This window comes from Elgaria multicarinata, chromosome 14 (genome assembly GCF_023053635.1).
Source record: "Elgaria multicarinata webbii isolate HBS135686 ecotype San Diego chromosome 14, rElgMul1.1.pri, whole genome shotgun sequence".
Taxonomy (NCBI): domain Eukaryota; kingdom Metazoa; phylum Chordata; class Lepidosauria; order Squamata; family Anguidae; genus Elgaria; species Elgaria multicarinata.
In genome coordinates this window covers 230,241-253,848 of record NC_086184.1, presented here as the reverse complement: position 1 = coordinate 253,848, position 23,608 = coordinate 230,241, and the positions used below count along the sequence as shown (strand labels likewise).

General features: G+C 62.4%; 1 protein-coding gene across 1 annotated transcript; it reads left to right on the top strand.

The window, feature by feature from the left end:
* The first annotated feature begins 1,121 nt into the window (after positions 1-1,121).
* LOC134408889 (uncharacterized) lies at positions 1,122-23,108 on the top strand. The gene is made up of 6 exons (XM_063141400.1): positions 1,122-1,249; positions 2,550-2,678; positions 15,933-16,000; positions 20,709-20,835; positions 21,899-22,045; positions 22,953-23,108. Exons 2-6 carry the CDS (start codon positions 2,550-2,552, stop codon positions 23,106-23,108), a joined length of 627 nt encoding a protein of 208 aa, XP_062997470.1. The 5' UTR covers positions 1,122-1,249.
* The last annotated feature ends 500 nt before the right edge of the window (positions 23,109-23,608 follow it).

The window sequence follows — 23,608 nt, the reverse complement described above, 5'->3', positions numbered from 1 at the left end:
TATACCTACGTACACTAGTTGCTGGGGAACATGGGTGGGAGGGTGCTGTTGCACTCAAGTCATGCTTGTGGTTTTCCCGTGGGCAGCTGGTTGGCTCCTGTGTGAACAGAGGGCTGGACTACATGGCCCCTTGGCCTGATCCAGCATCAGGGCTCTTCTGATGTGCTAATGCTCCGCTACTGTTCTAGGATTACAGCAGTAGTAAGAGCTATGAATTACCTTAGAAGTAAAAAGGATCTTGGAACTAGTGCCCAGTTTTGCTTTCAGGCTCACTGAGTCTCTTTGGACCGGGTGACCGACCGTCTTCAGCACTCTGTTGCTCAGGGCACGCCGAGGATCCTGCATGGTGCGGTGTTACTCGTTCTCTCACTGGGCAGCCCCCGGCCCTGGCCTGCTGTGCCTCTGGCTCTTCAGGCTCCCCCCCCCAGGCTCAGCAATTCTCTCTTTTTGTTTAAAAGGCAGCGCTTTTCCTCCTGCCTTGCTTGCGTTCCTTGTGAGAAGCAACAGAAGGGGCCGTCATCTCGGGGTTGGCTCTGGCTGTCTTTGGGCACGAAATACGGAGCGGCTTTGCGCTGGGCCTGCCTGACAGCCGTTGGCCTGGGTGAGGTTCTTCCGACAGCCTGCCTGAAAGGCTTTGAAGGTGGGGAGTCTGCCCAGGCCCTCCCCTGCTGGTATTTTTAGCTGGTTGAGAGAATCAAAGTGCTTGCGCACGCTTGTCCGGGGTCCCTCCTGACCCTTCATTCAAGCAGAGTAAATGCAATCTCCAATACTGCTCCAAAAATCTCTGAAGAGCCAGAGCACTGGAGGGCTTCAAATGAGCTGCAGAATGGAAGCAGTTTACTAGACACTTGGTTTCTATCTTTGGAAGCTAAAAGCCTAGAACAAAACAGCCGGTGTTTCATCTTCTGCCAGAACGGATGAGAAAGTGTGTGTGTGTGTGTGTGTGTGTGCGTGCGCATGGGAGGGAAGGAGGCAGAGTGAAAGTGGATCTATCCCCCAGCGGGAGCCACAGCGCTGCCAGGGTTGGAACCTGCCTGCATCCCTGGGAATCGGGAGCAACCCCTTACTCCCTCCCCTCCCCCCCCCCAATTCGGCTCTTGGAGAATCATTTAGTGGTGGGTTTTAGGGAGGTGCAGTGAAGACGCTGCACTTGGCCGGCTCGCCTCTTGGCTGGGACTCTGTCTTTCCAGTAAGATGTCTGCTGTACGGAGGTGTATAACCCTAATGGCTTGTTGTATGCCATTAAAAGGTATTGTACACTCATAAAAGAATGACATTTTGATCAATGCTGTTATCAGAATTACTGTCTTGACACGGAAAAGCTTTCCTGCTGCAAGTTTAAAAATACGCCTTTAAAAGCTTTTTATTGAATACCTTTGCATCCCTGAGAAATCTGCTGTTTTGGTGTGAGGTTGCTCTGAAGTGCTCCTTGGTGTAGCTTGGCTGCAAAGCTTCTGTTTATTATTGGAAAGAAAGTAGGTGTGCTTAATTGTTTTCTGGGAGGCAAGACGGAAAGCTCCTTCAGCACATGGCCTAAAAGCCAAAGACTTCTCTTCTCACACACCCCTCAACTTTCTCTCTCTCTCTCTCTCTCTCTCTCCATGCAACTTTATTTGTCTGCATTGATTCCTACGCGCGCGCGCACACACACACACACACACACACACACACACAAATGCTGACTCCTGTGAGTGCTGGACTAGATGAACCGCCGGCCTGATCCAGCCTCAGGGCTCTTATGGGGCGCGCCCGCCCTTGCTGAGGTGCCTGGGCCTGGAATGTCCTGCATCTGTCCCACTTCTCTGTGGGGTAATTCCAAAGGTCTGCCTATGCCAGCAACCTGCCTTCCTGCAGTGGCTAAGCAGGGGCAAGCAGGCAACTGTCCTGGGCCCTTAGATTAGATACCCCTGGCCTCTGGGATGCTCAGGTAGACTGCCTCTGAACAGGGAGGTTCCCTTTGCCTTTCATGGCTAAAACTCCCTAGATCACCCCCGCGGTTATCTGGAAGGCTGGAGTTCTTGAAGGGGGAACTAAGACCCCTTAGCTTTACAAAACAATGTCTCCTGGTGGAACTGAGCACAGCTAGAACTGGTCCGTTTCTCCCTGGAGCACGGCCAGGAAACTGCTGGAGAGCCTGGAGCTGCGGTCTTGTGTTATTCGGGTACAGGTTGTGCCTCTCTCTGGGCTTTCCTGCCGAGTCGTCTTCCTCCTGCAAAGCAAGAGTGAGTGTGGGATGACTGCTTCCCCTGCCCGCATGTGTGTGTGTGTGTGTGTGTGTGTGCATGTCAGCCTGCCCGCCCTTAACGTCCGGCTGCTGCCCCCCAGGAGTGCTGCTTCCTTCAGAGGCCTGGTGGGGGGGGCAACATGTAGGAGGGCTTCTCTGTGGCAGTGTCCTGGATGTGGGACTCCCTCCTCTGGGAGGTGGGGCCGGGGGTAGCCACCCGTGCGCCCCCAGGCATCTCTCTTGGCCCTTCCCGAGACGTCCTGCCCCTCCTCCTCCTTAAGGGAATGCATTTTCTGAGCCTCCCTCCCTCCTTCTCCTTTTGCAGATGGAGGTGAGGCTTCTCCAGGCCTACGTAATAGATCTGAGCGACCAGAATGACATCTTGATGCAGACCGTGGAGGAGCTGCAGAACCGAACAGTCCTGAAGATGGCTGCAGTGGAGGCTGAATTTCAGGTGGGGGCTGTACAGCCCTGGGTGGCAGGGTGGGAACTCCTTTGCTCAACAGCACAGCTCCTAGGCCTGCTCTGTGTGAGATGTTTTTACGTTCTCAAGGCGCTTGGAGCACTGGGTTAGCCACGGAAAACCATTTTTGTTTCATATCAACTCAAGTCTGCTATGTGAACTTGCTTTCTCTCTGTGCACACCAGATAACCTCCTCTGCTCTCTCGCTCTCTCCCCCCACCACCAATGCAGGTCTTTCCACACCCCATCTATGCTAGCTGTTCTCTCTCTCTCTCTCAATTCTTGTTCTTCTAACAGAAATAGGCAAAGACTCTCAATCCTCTGCCTTAGAAGGTAAGCAGGTGGACCCTAACTTGAAAAAGGGATGCATGGAGGAGCCTGGAAATGAGTCTCTTTAGCTCAGCATGTACAGTGGGGTTGGGGGGAGCGTGTGTAAAACCTGAATCATTCAGCACATAGAAGAACCAGCCTTGCAAAGGGATTGTTCTGCCTCACCGACGTCTTTGGAGCCTTTCGAAAGTGCTGGCGAATGGGAGGGGAGGGGAAGCCCAGTGAATGTTATATACTTGGACTTTTGCGATACGAGGGGCTCTTGAGTAAACATAGGAGCAGGGAGGGCCGCCGCTGGTGGGCTCTGGGTGTGCCCCCAGCTCTCGGCCACAGCGGCGGAACGGAGTCTGTGTTCAGAGAGAGCAGAGTGGCGCCCACCTTTGGATGCGAGTTGCCACGGGATCCATTGGAGGAGGGCTGTTGCCCTCCTGCCCGCCCGCCCGCCCATCCGCCCGTCCCGGGGGCTCCCTGGAGGCCTCTGGCTGGCTGAGCCCAGCGCGCTGTGCTGCGCCTCTCGGTCTCTTCTGCTCGTAGCCCACGCTGCTCTTGCCTGCTGCACGTAGTGTGCTTGGTTCTCTCACCAGTAATGGGGGCAGCAGGGAGCCTGTGCCCCCCCCCACACCTCTGTTCTCTCTCTGCTGCACCCCACCACCACCACCTCCACCCCTTTCTCACGGCAGGAGCTGCTCCCTGCGTGCTCCCTCCGTCCTTCCGTGGCCCTGGCCTCCCCTCTGAACGTCTGCCTCGGGGCTCCTGGCCTCTCTTCTCCCGCCACCCCAGCCGGACCCTCCTTCCCTGCTCCAGCGGCCAGTGGTGGCCTTTGCCCTGCGCTGTTTTCCTCCACCGGCCGCTGCGGAGGTCTTTGGGCACAGAGTGGGAGCTGAAGCCCCTGAGCCTGTGCAAGCTGCTTGCGCGTTGCTCTGTGCAGGCGTGGAACCCGTTGGGGTGCGCGCACGGGTGGCCACAGCTGGGGACGCAGCTTCCGTTCTCCGATCCACCCTGATCTGCCCTGCCCTGTTGTCACATCGCTTTGGGATTGGTCACGTTGTGGTGAGCCTTGGGCTGGTGTTTGGGTGGGCCCCGGTGGGGCCGCTGCCCACGATGGCCCTCGAAGCCGCACCGAACCCCGTCTTTGCAGTCTCCAGTGCTGGGGGGGGGGGCAGCTCAGGCGGGGAAGAGGCCTCTGGGCTCCCTCCCTCTGAGGGACGTGGGAAGGCGGAGGGAAACCCAGCAGATGAGGCCGTTGCTAGAGAGCAGCCTCATGGGTGGGCGAGAGAGAGGGAGAACGGGCACCACGTAGGCCAGCAGTGGGGCGCGCCCACCCTCCCAAGAGCCTCCTTGCGCTGCTCCCACATGGCCCCACCGAGGCCACCTGGAAGAAGAAGAAGAAGAAGAAGAAGAAGAAGAAGAAGAAGAAGAAGAAGATGGGGCAGCTTGGTGGTTTTGCTTTGTGCCGCCGTTTTTAATTTGCCTGGATTTCCCGGATTTCCTCGTCACTGCCTTTGAATTCTCCCTGCGCTCAGGAAGGCAGGAATCGCTCGTTCTCCGGGGGCCGCAGGGGCCGCTCCCCGGGCTTTGCCTTTGAATGCCTCTCCCACCCTGGAGGCCCTCAAGAGGCAGCTGGACAGCCATCTGCCAGGGAGACTTTAAGGTGGATTCCTGCATCGAGCGGGGGGTTGGACTTGATGGCCTTGTAGGCCCCTTCCAACTCCGCTATTCTAGGATTCTATGATAAACGGCTCGTTGTTTTCTGATCAGCCTGTTGGGGTGATGAAAAGCGGTCGATCTGGGAAGGGAGGAGGGCCTGAGCCGCTGCCCTGGCTGCGCAGACCCCCTAAGGAGCAAGCCGGAGCGTGGCCCTCCACAGCTTCCGCTCTGGCAAGGGCTGCAGCTAGCAGGCCGTTTGGAGGCCTCCTTCTCCAGCGCATTCGCCCAGAGGGGCGGCTGAGCTGCGCCTGCCCTGCAGCCAGCTCCTGGGGGGTGGGGTGGGGTGGGGTGGGGGGCTGTCCTCCCCTCCCCTCCCCGGCCCCCTCCTCCCAGGGCCCCATCCTGGCCTTCTCTCTCGGCCGGCCAAGGAGCTCAGGGGATTCTGAGAGCCAGTGGAGACCCCTGCTGGCCGGCGCCGGGAGTGTCGGCAGCCAGTTGAAGCGGCCAGCCGGCAGTCGCTTGGGCCTCCCTAGCCGTCTCTGGGCTCCCTCGCGGGCTGGGCTGGGCTGGGCTGGGCTGGGCTGGGCTGGGCTGGGCTGGTGGCTGCTGCTGCGGTGCAAGGCGGAGGAGGCTTATCAGCGGCGGCTGGCCAGGGAGCCGGGAAAGGATGCCCCCTCCTACGGCTCGTGACCAGGAGCGGAGGGAGAGTGTCGGGGCAGACTGGGCCGGCCACCCTGGGAGGCTGAAGGCCAGCCTAGAAGGCCCTTTGGCCTGCCCCCGCCAGGCGAGCCCGCTGCAATCTGCCGGCTGTGATCCGCAGTGGCCTCCCAGCGCCGACGCTGGAAGAAGCCGTGGGCGCGTTGCCCGCACGTGCCTCCCGTCACTCTGCCCTCTGCGGCATGACCACAGAGTGTGGGGCAGGAGCTGCCCCACCCGTTTTCCTGCCTCTCGCCTTGAAGCAGCGACGGCACTGTGGAAGGGCGCTGCGTCTCCCTCGGCGGCAGGAACGGCCCTTCTGAGCGCCCTGCTCCCACCTCGGCACCCGAGGGCGAGAAAGCCAAGGCCCCGCCCCTTCTGTTCCCCAGTCGCCAAAACGGACCCCCCCTCCCCCCTCCCCCAGGTGTGGCTTGGCAGGACTGGAATACCTGCCTGCCTGGAGCCCGTAGAGGCTTGGTGCGGAGCGAGGAGCCGGTTGGGAGGGCAGGAACGCAGTTTGGCCTGAAATGGGTTTGCCTCTGATAAAGGGATGCTGCCGCCATCGCCGCCTTTTCCTCTCGCAGCCAAATAATCATCTGCGCTTTAATAATCTTTATTTTACAGGAGTATGTTACCAGGGCAACCGAATGTAAGCAGCAGAAACGGCACCTTGCTGATCTCAAAGGCAAATCTGCAGAACGTGACTCTGTGCCTCCCCCTCTCCCCCTCCCCTCCCCTGGTTTCTCATCCGCTCCTGGAAGGGCCCCTTCCCCGCCTCCTTTATTTATGTCCGAGGACGGGCCATGGCAGATGCCTGCAAGCGCCCCAGTGGGGGGGTGGGGGTGGCGCTCGCTCTCCTTGCCTTTCCAGGCCTCTTTGTTGGGGGTCAGAGAGAAGTCAGGGCCTGATTGCATTAATTGGAAATTATGGGCTAGGTGCACATTGGGTGTGTTGGGGAGGGAGGGGGCCTTTGGCATCGCGGTCAGGAGAATAAGGACCCTCCCCCCAGCCATGCACTGTGCAAAGGATGCCCCCCCCCCCCGGGAGAGTTCCTCATCATGGAGGCTGCGCCCTTGCTGGACACGTGGCGTTTGCCCCACCCAGGCCTGAGCAGCTGGACCTGGGCATCTGGGCTGGAGCAGGGGCGGGGCCGGTTGCTGGCGCTGCGGAAGCCTCCCGCCCTGTCTGGGAGCCGGCCAGAGGGCCGTCGCGGCTATTCCGGTGCCGGGGTGGCCAGAATCCCGGCCTTTCCGTAGGCCGACCTGCCGTCCCCGCTTGTCTGCGGCTGTCAAGGCTGCTGCTCAGCCGTTGGCGTGCGAGGAGGGCCCTTCCGGTGCCACAGAGGCGCCTCCTCCAGCGGGGGGGCCCCCAGTGAATCTGCTGAGCTGAGCTGTGCTCCCCACCTCGGAGCCGGCTGCCAGAGACTGGCTCGTTCATTTTGGGGGTTGGGCCGAGCCTCTGTGGCTGGCCCAAAGTCACCCGGTGGGTCTCCCTGGCCGAGTGGGGACTAGAACTCGGATCTCCCGGCTCGCAGCCCAGCACTTTTGCCCCGATGCCCCCCTGGCTTTCAGGCGTGTGACTTGTAGGAGGGGCAGCTTCTGACCCTGGAGGGAGCCTGGCGTGCCCGAGCCAGGCTGCTCACCTCTCCTGAGGGCAGGCCACGCGGTGGACCCCACAACAGGGCATCTGTGTTCGTGGGGGTGGGGGGGCTCCCTCCCTGTGTGGTTAGCAGGTCCCAGCCTGCTAACGGCCACCGTCCACGGTGTCTCACGCCCGCTTCCAGTGGGGAAGGATTGAGCAATTCTCGGTGGCGGCTGAGTGTGATCATCAGGCTTGATAAGCTCCAGGATGTTTTGGGTTCTGGAGCTGTAGGAAGCGGTGAGGGGGGGTGAGGGGAATGGGCGAGAACAGCCGGCCCTGTCCTTGTGACCCGGGCTGCTGCAAGCCCCCCCCCCCCCCCGGCAGCTCCAGCCATGTCCTCTAGGTGTGAGCGGGGCGGCCGAGCGTCCCCATTTCCACCGGTGCAGCGGGGCAATGGAGACGGGGTTGCTGGAAGGAGCCCCGTTCCGTCGGTCTCCCTGGCTGGGCGCCGGGGCGGGAGAGATGGCCCAAAGCCTGGCAGTCTCAGCTGGGGAGGGGTGTTCTTGGATGAGCCCGGCCCGTCCTTTCTGGGCCACGAAGCGGCAGGATGTGGCTGTGCCCTTTGGGGCTCGCCCTTCCGAGGCCGGCTCCCACCTGGACGCAAAGCCGCCTCTGTAGTTGGGAGCTGGGCAGGAAAGGGGGAGCGAGGGGGAGCAGGGCTGGGCAGCCTGTAGGCCGGAGGAGGCTCCCAAGGCCTCCCTTCCCCTCCCCACGCTGGTCGGCTGAGCGGGGTCCCCCCCCCCCCCCCCCGCTGTGCTCATTTGGTTGGTGGCAAACAGTTGAGCAGTGGTGGTGGGCGTCTGCAGAGCCCCCTCTCCTCAAATTCCTGTTGCTGATGTTTTATTTTTAAATTAATATTTGCGCCCCACCTTCCCCTAAAAGATGCCCAAGGTCACCAACGCCAGTGACATCTGCAGCCACACAGTAACGTAACAAGCCCTATAAAGCCGTCTGTCTAAGATGTAAACATCTCAAAACGCAGCCCTCAGGGGCAGGGGGGGGGGGCGGGTGAGATTCCCTTCCCCGGTTCTGGGGGGGGGGGGCACCAGCAGAGGAGACCCTTCCCTGCGCCCGTGAGGGAGAGCACGATCCACGCCTGCCTGCGGAGAAGCCAGCGTTGGGATGCCCACGGCGCCTGCTGCCCCCCCCCCGCTCCCCCATAGCAGAAGCTCCCAGAGCCGTTCCTGCCCAACTGCTAACATTTTAGATATATAGGAATTTAGGGCTTGTGGTATTTGGATATTATTTATGGGTTTTCATTTTAAAAAGAAGAGGAATACAAAACTTTTCCTCCTTCCCCCCACCTCCTTCTGTCCCCCTCTTCCATTCTCTGTCCCCACAGAGGAGTTTAATTTTAAATGACAAATGTCGAAATTAGAGACCATCGAGAAAATCCAATTTGGTGAGGAGTTTTAAAAATCCCATAATAAACGCCGAGTGAAATGTATGATTTAATGTGGGCACCAATGGCTGCTATTATGTGCTATTAGCAAAGCGGGGCTGAGAGGGGGGCGGGGGGGGCCTTTATCGCCGCCCTGCCTTGCCTTGCCTTGCCTTCTGCTATTGATTTGTAGCCGCTTGTCATAATGACATCGGGAAGCAATGAATGGAAGATGTGCTTTTGATAGGATTGAGGGGGGCGCGGGGGGGGAGCAAAAATTCAGCAAGTTTTCTATCTCTTCTGCCTGATTAGATTTTTTTCCCCCTTCTTTTAAGAGCTTTCACATTCCAATAAAAATGCTAAACCAGCTCAGAAGCAGAATTGTTAGGGAGTAAATAGCTCATTGCTTTGAAAGGGGGGTGAAGAGCGGTGACCCGGCGGCTCTGCCGACCCGGCAGCCGTGGGCGCTGAAGCTGGCTCCACGGGTTGGGAAAGGAGCGGGTGGCACCTTCGCCAGGGGCCCGGCTAGGCGGAGGGGCTCTGGGTGGGGAACGGGCCCGCCAGCCTGCGCGGTGCAGCTGCTCTCGGGCCTCAAGGACAGCACAAGCCCGCAGACGCCTCCTGCCAGGGGCCCCTTCGGGAGGGGCCCAAGAGGCCAGTTCTTCGGGCAGCCTTGCGAACACCGCCAAACCTGTGCTGAGTCACAGCCCCAGGAGCCGGGTGGGCAGAAGCAGCAGTGCAGACGACAGGAAGGCGGTCCTTCACGCAGTGCGGAATTGAACTGCGGAACTCGCTGCCACAGGATGTAGCTATGGCGGCCGACCCAGATGGCTTCCGAAGGGGAGGAGACAAATTCCTCAGCAATGAGGCGTGTTGGGGTCAGAGGCAGGGTGTCTGCCTGTTGCCAGAGGGCAGCCGTGCGAGGCGGGCTCTTGCCTCCCCCTCCTGCTTGTGGGCTTCCCAGAGGCCTCTGGCTAGTCGCGGAGGAATCGGGATGCGGTTGCAGAAGGGGCTCTGGCCTGATCCTGCCTCAGAGCTCTTCGGATGTCCCCGCCTGGCTGGCCTACGCTGCCGCCCCTCCAGGGCCGCTTTCCCAGCTCCCTCGCCTGCTCCTTGGAGGCGACTCTTGCCCTGAGGCCCAGGCCAGGGGCCGTTGGAGGAGTCTTGTCGGTGGGGTGGGGTGGGGTGGGGGAAGGAGCTTCCAGGCCACAAGCCAAGCTGCTGCGTCGGTTGGGAAGCTGCAGCTGACACTGGAGTTCATTTCTTGCATTCCTCTGCCACCAGTAGCCAAAGCTCTCTGGGCACCTGGGGCTGGGCCACGGGCGGGGGCTCTGGGGCCACGTGGTGCAGCTGGGGCTGTGCAGATTGCAAGGGGGTGGCTGGCTGGAGGGACCAGAGCGCCTCCCTCGGTGATCTTTGGCAGGGGCTTTGCGCTCTCCCCAAACCTCCTGGCCTTCAACGGCCTCTGGAGAGGTTCCTAGCCGTGCCCGGCGGCCTGTCCTCAGCAGACATTGCCCGGCTAGGGGCCGGGTCCCTGCAGGCGAGCGGCACCTGTCCTGGCCGAAGCCACGCCCGCTGAGCGGCCCTCTCCTGGGCGCAGCTTTCTGGAAGAGGGGGTCTTGAATGTGTTCTACGGTGTTGCCTTCCGTGGAATGCCGCAGCCTGCAAAGAGCAGCAGAGCTCCGTGAGGAAGCCCTTCTTGGCGGAGGGCGCCTCTGAGGCTGTGCAGCAGCGGCCGGGCCTCCGCCCCGGCCCATCAGCAGCTCCATTAGCAGCCAGCCAAGGGGAGCGTCCCGCCCCCGCCCAGGTGGGATCCTTCCTGGAATGTGGCTGGGGGGGGGGCTCTCTTGCTGGCACAGTGGTGCTCTGGCCGGCTTGCATCCTCCTTCCTTGATCAATCATGGGCAGCCTCGTCGTTCTGTAATGCCCCTCTCAGCACGCTGTTTTCAACCCATCACCCTGCTTGCTTTATGGTCTATAAATATTTAATTCTTTAATAAACTACTTGTGCGTAATACCAAGTGGCGGATGGGCTCCGCCCCTCTTTTCCATTGTGCATCTATTTGCAAAACAATTTTGCTCTCTTTGGGGGAGCTCCTGGTCGGCGGCAGCTTTGCTCGTGCCGAGGGGGGTCTGGAAGAGGCGGTGGGCCCCCGCCGTGCTTCGGAGCCCTTCCCGCATGGTGCGGCTGCCCTGTCCCGCCCCCTTGATGCCTGCTGTCGGCAGGGGGGCTTTACGTGCCTTCTTCTCCTCCCTTTGGGAGGGCAGGGGGCACAAGGCCTTTGGGGACACCCTTTTTTTGTTTCGGGAATTGGGCTCCAGGCTGGCCCAGAAGCCGGCGCGGACCAGGCATCCAAGCCTCTGGCTGAGAGCGCCCCGTGGTGGGCGCCTGGGCTCTCACCTTTTATCAGATCCCCCCGGAGTGGACCTTCAGAACGTTGGGTCGAGAGGCCACCTCCGCCCGGAGGGAGGCCCACTCCCTTTGTGGCTGTGGTTTCCGTAAGACGAGGCGGCAAAGGCCCCGCTCTCCCATGGCCACAAGGCGGGCGGGTGGGTGTCAGCCTTGGGCTGTTCTCCCTTTTTAAAAAGGAAGGCTGCTCACGTTTGCAGGTGCCCCCAAACTGGGTGGGGCAGCTGCACCATTGAAGACAAGATTAAGATTCAAAACTATCTTGACCGCCTGGGATGCTGTGCCCAAGTCGGCAAGATGAGATTCCGCAGGGGTAAATAGGGCACGTTCTCACGACGGGGCTTAATAAACGGCCGCCTCGTCACTTCTGCCGCGGTCACCTGTCCTGGGGCGGGTCATTCCCCCGTGTGACCTGTGCACGTTTCAGTCGTGAAGGGGCGTGACGCCGCCTTCCTTGACTGGCCCTCCGGTTTATGGGTGGGTCCGGGCGCTGTTCCCAAGCCTTGGGGCCTCTGGGGGAGGCTTCTTCAGGGACAGCGGCTGCTGAGGCCCGAGGCGCCAGGGCAGGGCGCCCCCTAGCTGGTGGGGCCTGGGGAGCCCTATTGGCCGCCCTCCTTCCTCCGCGCCGGCAGCGTCCTTGCACGGCTACGAGCAGGCGGGGTGGCCACGTTGGGGATGGGGTGTCCCGTTCTGCTCATCCCCAGAAAAGGCCTAGCCTCCAGGGAGTTTGCAGCTCCAGCAGGATCACTCCAAGCGGGGGAGCGGACACGGAAGTGTCAAAAGCGGCTCAGTGTAAGCGAAGGGTCACGTGATGTACATTGGGGGCCCCCAAACCCAAACGCCACATCGGCACGGGTGGGCTCTGAGCTGCCGACGGCTGATTGAGGAAAGGCTCTTGGGCTTGTCGGGAGAGCTGGACGTGGAGCCGGTTCATGGAGCAGAAAGGGAACGGCTGCTGGCCATCAGAGCTACGTGCCGCCTCTAGGACCTGACGCAGCCTGTCTCTGAAAGCCAGTCACGGGGGTGGGGTGGGGTGGGGTGGGGTGGGGGGCCTCTTGCCCTGCCAGGCCGTCTGCTTTGCCAGTGCGAGAATCAGAAGTAGACAGGCCTGTGGTTCAATCCAGCAGTAATCGTTTTAATATTCCAACGACCCCTGAAACACCCCCCACCCGCTCTCTCTCCAAAGCCCTGGCTTATTCCCACAGCCATCCGCAAAGGAATGTGAAAATGCTGGTCTACATCCTCTTGGACCCATTCTGAGCGTTGACACACATTCCTGCAGTTCCTCCTTGGCAGGTGTCTCGTCACGGACGTTGGTTTGGAGACATCCGCCTCAGTGGCAGTGGCCTGGAAGAGGAACTCCTTGCTTTCCTCCAAGGCCCTTTGGCCAAGAGGTTGCGTTGGGATCGGTCTTGCCCGGGCAGCGAAGAGAGTTTTGATGGCTCTCCCACGCTTGATCCATCTCTTTGCATAAGGATGCAGTTATGCAGATGTATGCACAATTACTCTCGTTGGCCTCGGTGGATCTTATCTAGGCTGTGTGAGAAGGGGCCTCACGGGTCATTGCCAACTTCTGTATGCAGGCCGTGTACATCTGTCATACACAGCTGGCAGTGTCTGCCTTTGCCTCCTGTGTGTCTGGGGGCTGCCTGAGACGGGGAACACATGGGAGAGGTTGATGTACCTGCATGGGGTGGAGGAAGGAGAAGAGCCCCCCCCCTTTCTCTTGTACTAGACAAATGCATAGAGGAGAAGAACACTCTTCATTACAAGAGGGGCCCTGCAACAAAACGGTTGCGTGTGGAAATGCTTCTGGTGGAGGGCCCTGGTTCCCCGCCCCCCAATTGTGGTGTTTTTTCTCGGAGGGGGGGCGAAATAGGGTAGATTCACTCAGGTCTAAGCCCAGCTGCATTGAAATCTTTGTTTTCTTCACAGATGACTTTCCTTCCTAGGGACATTTTCAAAAACTTCTCAGACAATGAGATGGTTCTTTCTATCCTTTTTATCTCCGTCTTCCTCCATCCACCTTGCGTGCCTTTGAGCTGTCCTGGGGCTGCTTTGGGTCCCTAAAGATCTTTGTGTACCTGCAGACCGCAGGGCTCCCTTTCTCCTGTGCACGGGTGCCGCCGTTTGGGTTCCAGTTCCGCAAGCATGAGAAGCTCAGGTCTTCCCCTGCTTGCGGAATCCTGGCCCTCCTCAGACAGAGCAGGGCCAGGATCTCTTCTCGATCCTCCCAGAGTGCAGGACACGGATTAACGGGCTCAAGTTAAAGGAAGCCAGATTCCGGCTGGACATCAGGAACAAACTTCCCGACTGTTAGAGCAGTAGGACAATGGAACCAGTTACCTAGGGAGGTGGTGGGCTCTCCCACACGAGAGGCCTTCATGAGGCAGCTGGACAACCCTCTGTCAGGGATGCTTTAGGGTGGATTCCTGCATTGAGCAGGGGGTTGGACTCGATGGCCTTGTAGACCCCTTCCAACTCTGCTATTCCATGATTCTATGGTGTGAGCCTCTGGGGTGGTGCTGGCAACGGCCCCGTAGGAGGGATCTCCAGGCCCAGGCTGCCGTGGCAATCCAGTCGGGGGCAATCCAGTGGGAGAAGGGTCTTGCCTTGGCTGGCTGGCTTGTGGGCTTCTCAGGGCCTTCTGGAAAGGGCTTGTGCCACACTCGGAGGACCTTGCTGAGGGGATGGCCGTAGCTCCGTGGCGGAACCCCTGCCGGGCATGCAGACGGCCCCAAGTTCAGTCCCTGGTGGCAGGGGAGGGGCCTTGTGCCGACGGGTTCCGGAGCGGTCAGTTCCATAGTGACCCCAGTCTCACTTCTGTGCAATTCGGCTCGATGTGCCTTTGCTGCCAATCGCAGGGCAGGTTTTTTGCAGGCCCGTTGGGAGCTGCTCCTCCTGAGTCGGAACCTTGGTCCATCATCACTTGTTCCTCTAATAAGTTGCCTTCATTCTACGCTGCCTTGTGGGTCCTACGTATGGAACGGCATCTGTCCTACGCAGCCCTGTCTCCCTGACTATTGAGCCCTGCTTCCCCCCACCCTTCTTTTGAGTCAGGCCGATTCCTGCTTTGGGACCCTTCACACCCAGGCAAGACGGCCATGACCTGGGGGTGGGGGTGGGGGTGGGGAGGCGCACCTCGCTGGCCCTGGGGGCTGGCTGATGTGGGTCTGAGCTAGTGGAAGGCCTCTGCCTGCTTCCCTTTGTCCGCGGCCCTCGAGGGAGCCCCCGGACTGGGCAGGGCAGGGCAGGGCTCGGCCATCCGATCCCCAGGCCTCCCGGGTCCCCGAGGCTTCTCTTGAACAGGAGGGCCACTGTCGAGAGCGGGGGCACCTGCCCTGTGCTGGGGAGGCAGCGGGGGGAGGGCTCATCAGCAGGGAGGCCTGTGGCGCCCCGGCCTGAGTGTGGGGAGCACTCGGTGCCTGGGAAGGCGGCCCAGGCTGGCTGGCCACCTCCCGCCTCTTCCTCCGCGGCCCAGGCCACCTCAGCTCCTTGGGGCAGGGGCGGGGCCGGCAGCGCTCCTCGGGGGCTGCAGCCCCGGCCTTGCTGGGAAGGTGGCGGGAAGCGTGGAGCTCCCCACTCGGCACCAGACAGGCGCTGGGCTCCCGCTCCCATCGGCTGCCTTGGCCCTTGCGGAGGGGGCCCAGTGCCTCCCCCCAGAGGGGACCCCCTCCCCCATCTCATTTGCATCAAGCCGTTCCTTCCATTGGCCGGCTTGCCCGCCAGTTCCGGCAGTTGTTTCATGGCTGCCTTGCGCCCCAGTGGGGCTATTGTGCTTTTGCATATCATTAGGGCTTTGCGAAGAACAACAGCGACATCTGCGTGTGCCGCAGCGCTACGGACCTGGGGAAAAGGGGATGCAGCAAGAAGCCCCCCCCGCCCCCCACGAAGGACTGTGCCTGCGAGAGCCATGACCCAGCCCAGCGGCTGCCTGTGCCAGGCTGAGCGCCTCCATGGAGGAGCGTGAGAAAAGAGCCCCGCTCAGAGGCCGGCCGTGTCCCAGAGCCACAAAGAGCCCCCTGCGTGCAGCCGTGTCCTTGCCGCCGCCTTCCATCCCAGGCCAGGGCAGAAGGGTCTCCGCCAGCGAGTGGGGCATGGCGGAGGGAGCCCACGGCTTGCTCACGAGGGCGGAGGGGCCGGGCTGCCGTTCCCACGGGGACGCCCCCTGCCGCCTCCTCTCCCTCGCTAGCCCGCCCGCCCGGGATCTCCGTGATTATTCTGACCCCCAAGGGGGAGGCGGCGTCTGCGAAGATGCGGGCACCTCTGCCGGGGCATTCCCCCGGGTAGCTGCTCGTCCTGCTCCCTTGGAGCCGATGGTACTCCTCGTGAGGTGTGCTTGGCTTGGCCCCGGTCCTCCCAGCAGAAACTCCACGGCTGGAACTGGGGTGGGGTGGGGGATCCTCGGCGGTAGGCTTCCGCGATGCAGCTCCTGGCATCTCGTGGAGATCGGCAGGCGCTTCGTTGCCCCCAACAACCGCCCCCCCCGTAGCGTGCCTTAATGATATGCAAATGAAATATGCATAAAACCGTTCCGTTGTATGATGATTAAACCCTGGCGACATGAACAACCACGCCGCGCTCTTTGGCGGTGACGGTCCTCTTCCACAAACATCCACTGTGCGAGTTTGGGAAACCCGAGCAGTTGGCAGCCAGCGCGGAGGAGGGCCCCGGTCAGCGCAGGACGGTCAGCAGCCCTCTCCGGAGGATTCCTCCCCTTTGTCCTGCTGCGTTCCTCCGGCTGCCTTTTGTAATCCAGCCACGCGGCAGCACCGGGGCCGTGAGCAGAACCCCCCTCCCTCGCTCCTATTAATGTTTCAAAGCTCATTAGCAAAACGATTATTCCCTATTAACCACAAGAGCTTGTTCAGTTGAAGAGAAAAGATGCCCCGAAAGATGCCAGCGCTGTTAATCCTGAGCTCCGCCGCTTGGCAGTAAATCCCGTGCCCGCGTTCTCCACGCGAAGGACAAGGTGCGCGTGCCCATCCCTGCTTTTCTCTCCTCCGGATGGTTTCGGACGAAGGGGGGAAGCACACACACACACACACAGTTAACCTGTTTTGTAAATTCCCGTTAAGTGAGAAGCCGATTAATATTCCCGTGGCATGACTTTACTTCCGTGTCTCCCTTTTGTCTCCAGCGCCCGACCCCGGCTCAGCGCCCGATGCCAGCTGAAAGCCTTTCAAGATCCACAGCCACGCAGACAGTGTAAGTAAGCAGCCCTGCTTTTCTACACAGCCGCCCCAGGAAGCCGGGTTCCGGAGCTGCCCGCCCTGGCCCGTCACCTGGGCATGCGGAGGAGCCCCCCTCCCCCAGCTCGCTCAGCCTCCCGGGTGCCCCCCCAACACCCGACACTCTCCAGCCTGGATCTGGCGAAGAGCTGCCCGTCGGCCCGTGCATCTCCCTGGTGACGGCGGCGCCTGGGAATCCATCTGGGGTTGCTTCCGTCTGGATCCACGCTGGCAACGTCGTCTCCGCAGGCGTCCTCCCTGCTTTCCCGTTGACACGAGCGCGTGCCCCTGTCCAGGAGTGGACGTAAGTGGGCACCTGGGTAAAAGGTTGCAGGGGGCAGGCACAGCCGAGGGGGCACACCCGCCTGCCTCACGCGTGCCCCTCCCTCTCCCTCTCTCTCTCTCTCTCTCTGTGCCGGTGCCAGCCCCCCTCCGGCTGACGCGTGTCCACGGAGAAGCCTCACAGGATGTGCCCTCTCCAGCCTGGAACACCCAATGCCGCTTTTCCGTCCGCCTTCCCGGATCTATGGGGAGACCTTCTGGCTTGCCGCCCTGCCCCGCTCTCTCTCGCTGCCCCCGTGCTTTTCGTCCTCCGCCTGGCATCGGCCCGAGCCTGCCTTCAGCCCGACCGCAGCTCCTCTTCCTCCATGTTGGCTGGCCGCCGGCGGGGGCGGTTGGCTTGACTGGAGTTTTTCTCGCTCCTCCCTCCTTCCTTCCTCCCTTGCTCATTGTGGTGCCCGCTCTCAAGGAGCCCGCAGGGCCAACCAGCCAACCAATGGCTGCAGGGAAGGACGAACGCGTCTCCCTTCTTCCGCGGGCGGCGGCCGAGGCCCCTGGCCCAGCCTGGCAAAGAGAGCCAGCGAGGGGCGGCTTTGGCTCTGGGCGCCTGGCTGTTCTCCTGCTGTCCTTCGGAGGCTCCGGGTGCCAGGCTGGGCTTGGGAGCGGCATCCTGGCAGAGGCGGCCGGCGGCCTTTGTCTTCTGTCGCGCTGGTTCCACTGCAGCAGAATGACACTGAAATGGGGGGGGGGGGGGGAGCTGATGCCGGCAGTTGGTCCGGTTGGCGCCTCGCCTGCGGGGGAGCCTTGCCTGGCTCATCCCTGGAGTCCGAGGGAGACGCCGGCACGTCCTCTTGGCACCCGCCGTGCCCTTGGCTGCGCTCGCGCTGCGCTCCCGGGGTCTGGCCGAGCTCCCTTCGCTCCTCCGCACGGTCTGGCCCCCGTTCAGGAGCCCCGGAACATCTCCCCGCTGCCGTTCTCACACGAAACGGTGGCGTTGCCACTGAATGGATGGCACGGTGCCAACGAGTCTGCCATCCATCCGCCCTTGCAGCTCTCTTCCTTTCTTCCCTCCCTCCCTCCCTCCCTCCCCCCTCCCTTCCCTCCCGCTCGCCTCCCCTCCTCCTCCTCCTCCTCCCGTCGACTTGACGTTAATTAACGCACGGATTAATTGATTTTAAAAGCTGAAGAATTACAGTCAACTTTTCCCACCGGGTGCAAGCGCCAGCCGCTTGGCACAGTTCTGCCTTTCATGGGCAGGGGGGAGGCGCCCGAAGCTTGCAGCACAGCCAAGGCAGCCCTTGCCAGAGGGGGGAAACACACCCCCCCAGCTGCTGATGGATGGAAGGCAGGAAGACGATGCTGCCTGCCTCATCCGTCGCAATCTGTTGCCATTATGGTTCGTGATAAATGATCGAGGCAGCCCCTCCTCCGACCCCCCCTTTCTAAAAACAAAAGCTTTTCTGGGAACTTGGGAGGCAAGGTTCCCCACACACACACTTCCCTACCCCCCACCCACCCCCTGTGCCCGGCTTGGCTGATGTTCGCCCAACTCTTCTCCACTGCAGTTCCTGAAGAAGCAGCAGTGGTGAGCGAGGCTTTGCCAGGGCCGGCCATCAGAGGCGCCCGCCTCTGACTCCCCCCTTGCTGGCCTTGTGCCGCGGATTCACACACACACACACACAGAGATCTCCACCAGGTCCAGGGCAGAGGGTATGATCCGGAGCAGCCTTTCCCATGGCAGGGCTTGGGCAGCTCCTCTTTTTTGGGGGGGCGGCGGTTTGCACTCCACCCCCAGAGGCGGAAATCAAGGCAGGAGGGGGGGCACCAGGAACCAGCCTTTTTTTCTCAGGCTTTGCTTTTTTTCTCATTTTGCTTTTTTAAAAACACGAAGGAGTGGAATCCATTATGCAAATCAAGCGACATTTGCATAGAGTCTCATGACTGGAATATGCAAATGAGTTGTATAATTTATGAATGCCAGGCTCTGTCTGCGGACTCGTCCTGTGCAGGGGCTCATTGTGGAAAGCGCCAGGGAGCGCCCCCTCCCCTCCCCTCCCCTCCTGGCCGCTTTCCCTGGGCCGGCTGGCTCTTCCCGGCCTGGCAGGCTCAGCTGCGGTCATGTCAGGGGCAGCAGCAGAGCCGCTCTGCCCTGGCAGGGGGGCAGGTTTCTGGCCTGGGCTGTGCCAGGAGAGCCCCCTCCCACAACCTCTGGCTCCCATAGGACGCCGCTCCTTGTCCATTCCCGGCCTTTGGGAGTCTCACAAGGCTCCTGTGCGAAGGAGGGGCATGCCGGCAGTTTGGAGTGGAGCATTTGCCCGAATGGCTGCCTGGGTCCAGGCAGGCCTGCTGAGGCCAAGATGCCCCTGCAGCGAGGCCTGGGGACGGAGCCGGCCCAGCAGCTGGGATTGGGGCCTTCCACAGGCGTTGTTGGGCCAAGGGGCCGGGATCCGTACCAGGTCTCTGGTTAATCGCAAGCGATGACGGCCCGCCGCGTGCTGTCAGTGGAAGGCAGCAGCTCCGTTTCCTGCAGCCTCCCACCCCAAGAGAGGCCACCTGCCTCTGGTGGCAGCGGCAGCTCCCTGTGCTTGGGAAGCAAAGGGTCCCGTTGGAAGTGGGTGCAGGATCTGCGAAGGAGGAGGAGAGCCGGAGGCCGGAGCCAGGGCCCGATCCAGCCAGAGCCCAGGCCTGCTGCCCCTGGGGAGCAGGGCCTGCAAGGGACGTTGCTGCCCCGCCCCCCGTCCCTCTATCAGGGAACCGGACGTCAGCCCCGGCCAGCTGGGGGGGGTCTCGGGCAGAGGACGGCCCCTCCCACCGCCTGCTCCCCCATTCTGCCAGGGCTCTTCCTGCTAGAGGCCACGTGGGGAGGTCCTGGCTGTCGTGGAGGAGTGGAATTGAAACTTCCAGGAGATCTCGCGTAAGCTGAGTTGGAAAAGAGGCTTGGGGGGGGGGGGAGGCGCTGGTCTGGGCTGCAGACGCACCCCGCATTTGGCTTCCGTTGAATCGGAGAAAACGTGCACACCGAGGAAGCCCAGTTGTTACGTAAACTATTCAAACCCCGCACAAGAAATATATTGTGCGGCTTGGTAGGACGTGTGTCCAACGGGCTTCTTTTGCCCCAACGTTACGTGTTTCTGTGCTCTGACTCTCAGCTCAACACTTGCCTATTGTAGAACTTCATCCATTCTTTCTGGGTTCAGTTACCTGCGGGTCGTGACCTCGGGGCTGCAAAACGGTGCTGACCAACGCAGGGCGTTCCCCCCCTCCGCGGTCAGGCCTTGCGCAGCGAGAGTCTGCATGCGGACGGCGGCCTTCCGCTCGCGGTGTTTCCTCCCCTGGCCGGCTGCTTCTGCCCGACCGTGAGTGGGCGTGTTGGGTGCTTGTCTTCCCCCCTCTGAAGGGGAAGGGATCCCCCGCTGCTCTCCAGGCTCCGTGGGCCCAGCAGCAGCAGCAGGGGCAGCTCGATCCCGCCCGGGCCCCCCAGGCTCCTGGGTTTCCTTCTGTGTCTCCCCGTCATTTAGAATCCTAGAATAGCAGCGTTGGGCTCAGTGCAGGAATCCACCCTAAAGCATCCCTGGCCTTGGCTACAGGCTACAGGGTGACAGGTTTTCTTGCTCTCTCCTCTCCTTGCCCGCCCTGCTCTCCACTTCAGCGTTGCGTCAGCGCCTGCTTGAACAGTTCGGGAGCCAAAGTGCCCCGAGGCTTCGTGTGTCGTTCTCCCCCGTGGTGCTTCCAGCCTTCTGCCCCCCGCCCCGCCCCCCAGTCCTGCCGTGATGTGGAAAGACCTCCCCCTGCAAGCTCGGGCCGCGCTGGCCTTCTGGCCGGATTCCTCTGGGACACCGTCCAGCCCTCCTGCTGGCCTGGGCGTGGCCCTCTCTCTGCCGAGGGCTTCCAGCACGTGGGCGGCGGCGGCGGCGGCGGCCTCCTGTGAAAGATGCCCCCCTCTGTGGGGCAGCGGTGGGAGGGCTGGCTGCCCTGAGGGCGTGTCCGGGAGCCTTGCGCTCCCAGGCATGGCATTTCCCCGGGGTTCCAGACGCCGTCGACCATTTGTAGCCCTCTTGTGTTCCTGCCGGCTTGTTTCTTGCTGTGGAAACTCCATGAAGGAAAAGGGATGGACCAGCCGTCTGCCTGTTCGTGCCAGGGCACGCACCTCTGGACCAGAAGTGCCCCAAGAGCAGCCGCAATGTGGCCTTGGGCCAGGCTGGCCGGCCGGCCGGCCGGCCCACCTCGCATGGCAAGGCGCTCCAGGCCTTTCCCCTTTTCCGTGGAGCTGCCGCTAGGGTCAACGTGGCAGAGCCTCCTGCGTGCCCAGCAGGGGCTGTGGCGCCATGCCCTTCCCCAAGCCTCCCGGCGGCTTTTGGCCTGGTCTGACTGGCCCTCCCTCCCTCCCTCCCTCTGTTTTTGTGCAGGTCTCCTTGGCCAGGGCAGAGGATGAAGCGGAGGTCTCTGGGGGCAGCCGAGGAGCCCCTTCCCTTGGAAACACAGCTTCTACAGCGAGAGGAGGCTGTTCATGGCCAGGAGGAGGCGAACGCAGAGGTAGGCCCGGCCCGGCCCGGCGGCAGCTCGAGCAGCCTTGCTGCGTTCTGAGGCCAGGAGGCTCCAAATGTAGCCAGGTGGCTGTGCAGGTTGCTGCCGCGCTCGGGCCTCCAGCCCCGCGGCTGATTCTGCTGGCCGGGCCCTTCCCAGGGGGCTCGCAGTGCTTGCGCTGCCCCTGGAAGCTGCAGCTGTCCCATCCCTGTGGGCCCAACCGGCCGCCGAGGCCCGTGGAAAGGCAGGTGACCTGCCAGCTCCTTGGGGGTCAAGGAGCCCCTCTCCCCTCCCGGCCCAGCTAAGCAGCGCTGCAGAGACCCTGCAGCCCTCCCAGAAGGGCTCGGCCTCTTGCCTCTGGGAGCCCCACGCTCAGCAGCACGGGCAATGACTGCTGTTCCCCTCCGGCCACCTTGCAGCTCCTCCTGGTTGCGTTCCTGCCCCCGCCCTTCTGGCTTACTCGTGCCAAGGAGGGCAAAGGGGACATCGGCTACGGTGATGGGGAAGGGGTTCTCTTCCTCTTGCCCAGGTAGCCGCAGCGGCCAGCAGCAGCCAGGTGCTGGAAGGGCTCCCTGCCCTCCCCTGCGCAGGCTGCTTGGCGGCCTGTGGGCTTCAGGAGGGAGACGCGCTCTGTGCGCGGGAGGCAGCCCTGCATCTGAGCACCTGGGTGGTTCCTGGACGCTGCCAGGCTGGTTTCTCTCTCCTAGAGGCCAGCACCCGAGCCACACTGCCCGTCTCGGGTTCAGCCAGGCAAGAGAGGCTGCCCTGGAGCGCTGGCTCGCCGGCTTTCCAGAGGGACGGGGGAGGAGGCAGCCGACCCGAAAGAGCAGCAAAGGGTGTGCATGGACAGGCGGGACGGGACGGGGCACGCCGCCTTCCCCAGTGGAGGCCGGACCTTCAGCCACTCCCAGCCTGGGCTGAAGATGCCCCAGGAGAGGCCAGCTCTTGGCCCAGAGCAGTGTCAGACCCTTCCCCTTGGGCCGTGCCAGGCAGGTGCTCGTTGGCAGTCCGTCTGCACGAAAGGCCACGGCGCCGTCCACCGGGCCCACCGCCCGTGTCTCCTGCCTTGCAGCTTCTGGAGAAGGAACAGAGAATCCAGGGGCTGCAAGAGGCACTCACAGCTCTTCACCACAACCTCTCCTGCAAGGACGCGGGGCTGGCGGGCCGCCTGCAGGGCGAACATCTTCTGGCGACGCAGCTCCATGCCCTGCAGCACACGGTCAGTCAGGGCGTCTCGGGGGGGGGCGCCCTCCCTCCCTCCCTCCGGCTTTCGCTGGGGAGCGGCGATGGCGGTTTTTCTCCGGGACTGGTTTTTGGCTCCTGGCAGTGGGCGCGAGGCCCAGCCGCTAAGGCCCAAGTGGACCCCTCCCCTAGTGAGGCCAGGATGCCCACGCGGGCGCACCCCCCCCCCCCCGGCCTGTGTGTGCCGTGGGAGCGAGCGTGTCGGGCTGGCATCCTGGCCCAGGGCTGGCAGGCAGCTGCAAGAGGCGGGGCAGTTCTCAGAGGAGAGAGGTGGGGCCCAGTGACGCGCCCCCCTCCGCCCCCCTCCTTGCCTTGTGGTTTCCCTTTTGGCCCCTCTCCTGTGCCTCCCCCCCCCCCCCCCCCGGTCAAGGGCTTGCCCTGCTCCAAGAGAAAGCGCGGCTGAAAAATTCAGAGGTCTGATCAAGGCTCCGTCACACAGTGCGAACCGTCAGCAAGCGCGGCACTGGACAACCTTAAGTGCCATTCAGAGGAAAGAGCCTGGGCCGGGCCGTCCCGATCACAAAGGCTCCGAGGCTGAGCCGGAGTGGTGAATGGGGCGAGGAGCGGGGGGGCACGAGACGGGGAGTCACGCAGCGCCAGGCGTCGGCCATTTTCCCTCCAGAGAGAATGTGGGGGAGGGGCAAGGAAGGTCCGGAGGCACCGGCTGGACCCTCACTCGCCACCCCCACCCCCGCTGCGGGGGCCGGCCTTCTGTCTGAGACACTGGCTCCGGCAGGGGCCCAGGGGTGGGGCGGGAATGCCAGAGAAGGCACCGCTGTGCACCAGGCAGGTAAGATGCGGGGGCCACCTCTCCCTGCCGGCCTCCAGGGAGCCTGGGGGCGCCATAAGGATGGTGGCCGTGGGCCCGCGAGCTCCACATTCAGCAACTGCGCAGCAGAAGCCCGTGCTTCCTTCCTGTCCCGCCTTCCCTTTACGTGTGCACGTGGCCCAAGAGCCGTGGTGGCTGCCCTTGTCCGGTGTGCAGGCGGAACCAGGAAGCGGAGCCTCCTGGGGCCCAGAGGGGCCGCTGGCTCAGCTAGCAGCTGGCGATTGCAGAAGCAGGCTCAGAGCAGCCCCTGGCTGGACTTTGGGGAGGCTGGGAGAGAGGCTCTGGGCCAAGAGGAGCAGGGGGAGTCGGGGGGGGGGGAGGGCAGAGAGCCAAAGGCCGGAGCGGCAGGGCAGGGCAGGGCGCGTGCATGTGCACTGGCCAGTGCTGCACCGGGGCAGCTGGGGGGCCTCCTCGCGCCTGCTCTTGGGGCAGCAAAGCAGCAAGGCTGGGACACTCCCCTCCAAGGCCCCAGCCCGCCTCCCCCCCTGCCCCCGTGTACACGGGCGGGCTAGAGGCCGGCAGAGCCCCCGCCCGAGAGGCCCAGCTCTGCCCCCCTCTGGGATCCGAGGGCCTGCGCTGCCTCGTGGCCCTCGCTCCAGCCTGTTTGGGGGACCTGGAGGGAGGCGGGGTGCGCAGGCCTGCAGCCAGGAGGAGCGGGCAGCCGCACAAAGGAGACGGCGGCGCTGCAGTTTCTGCTTCACTAAACAATTA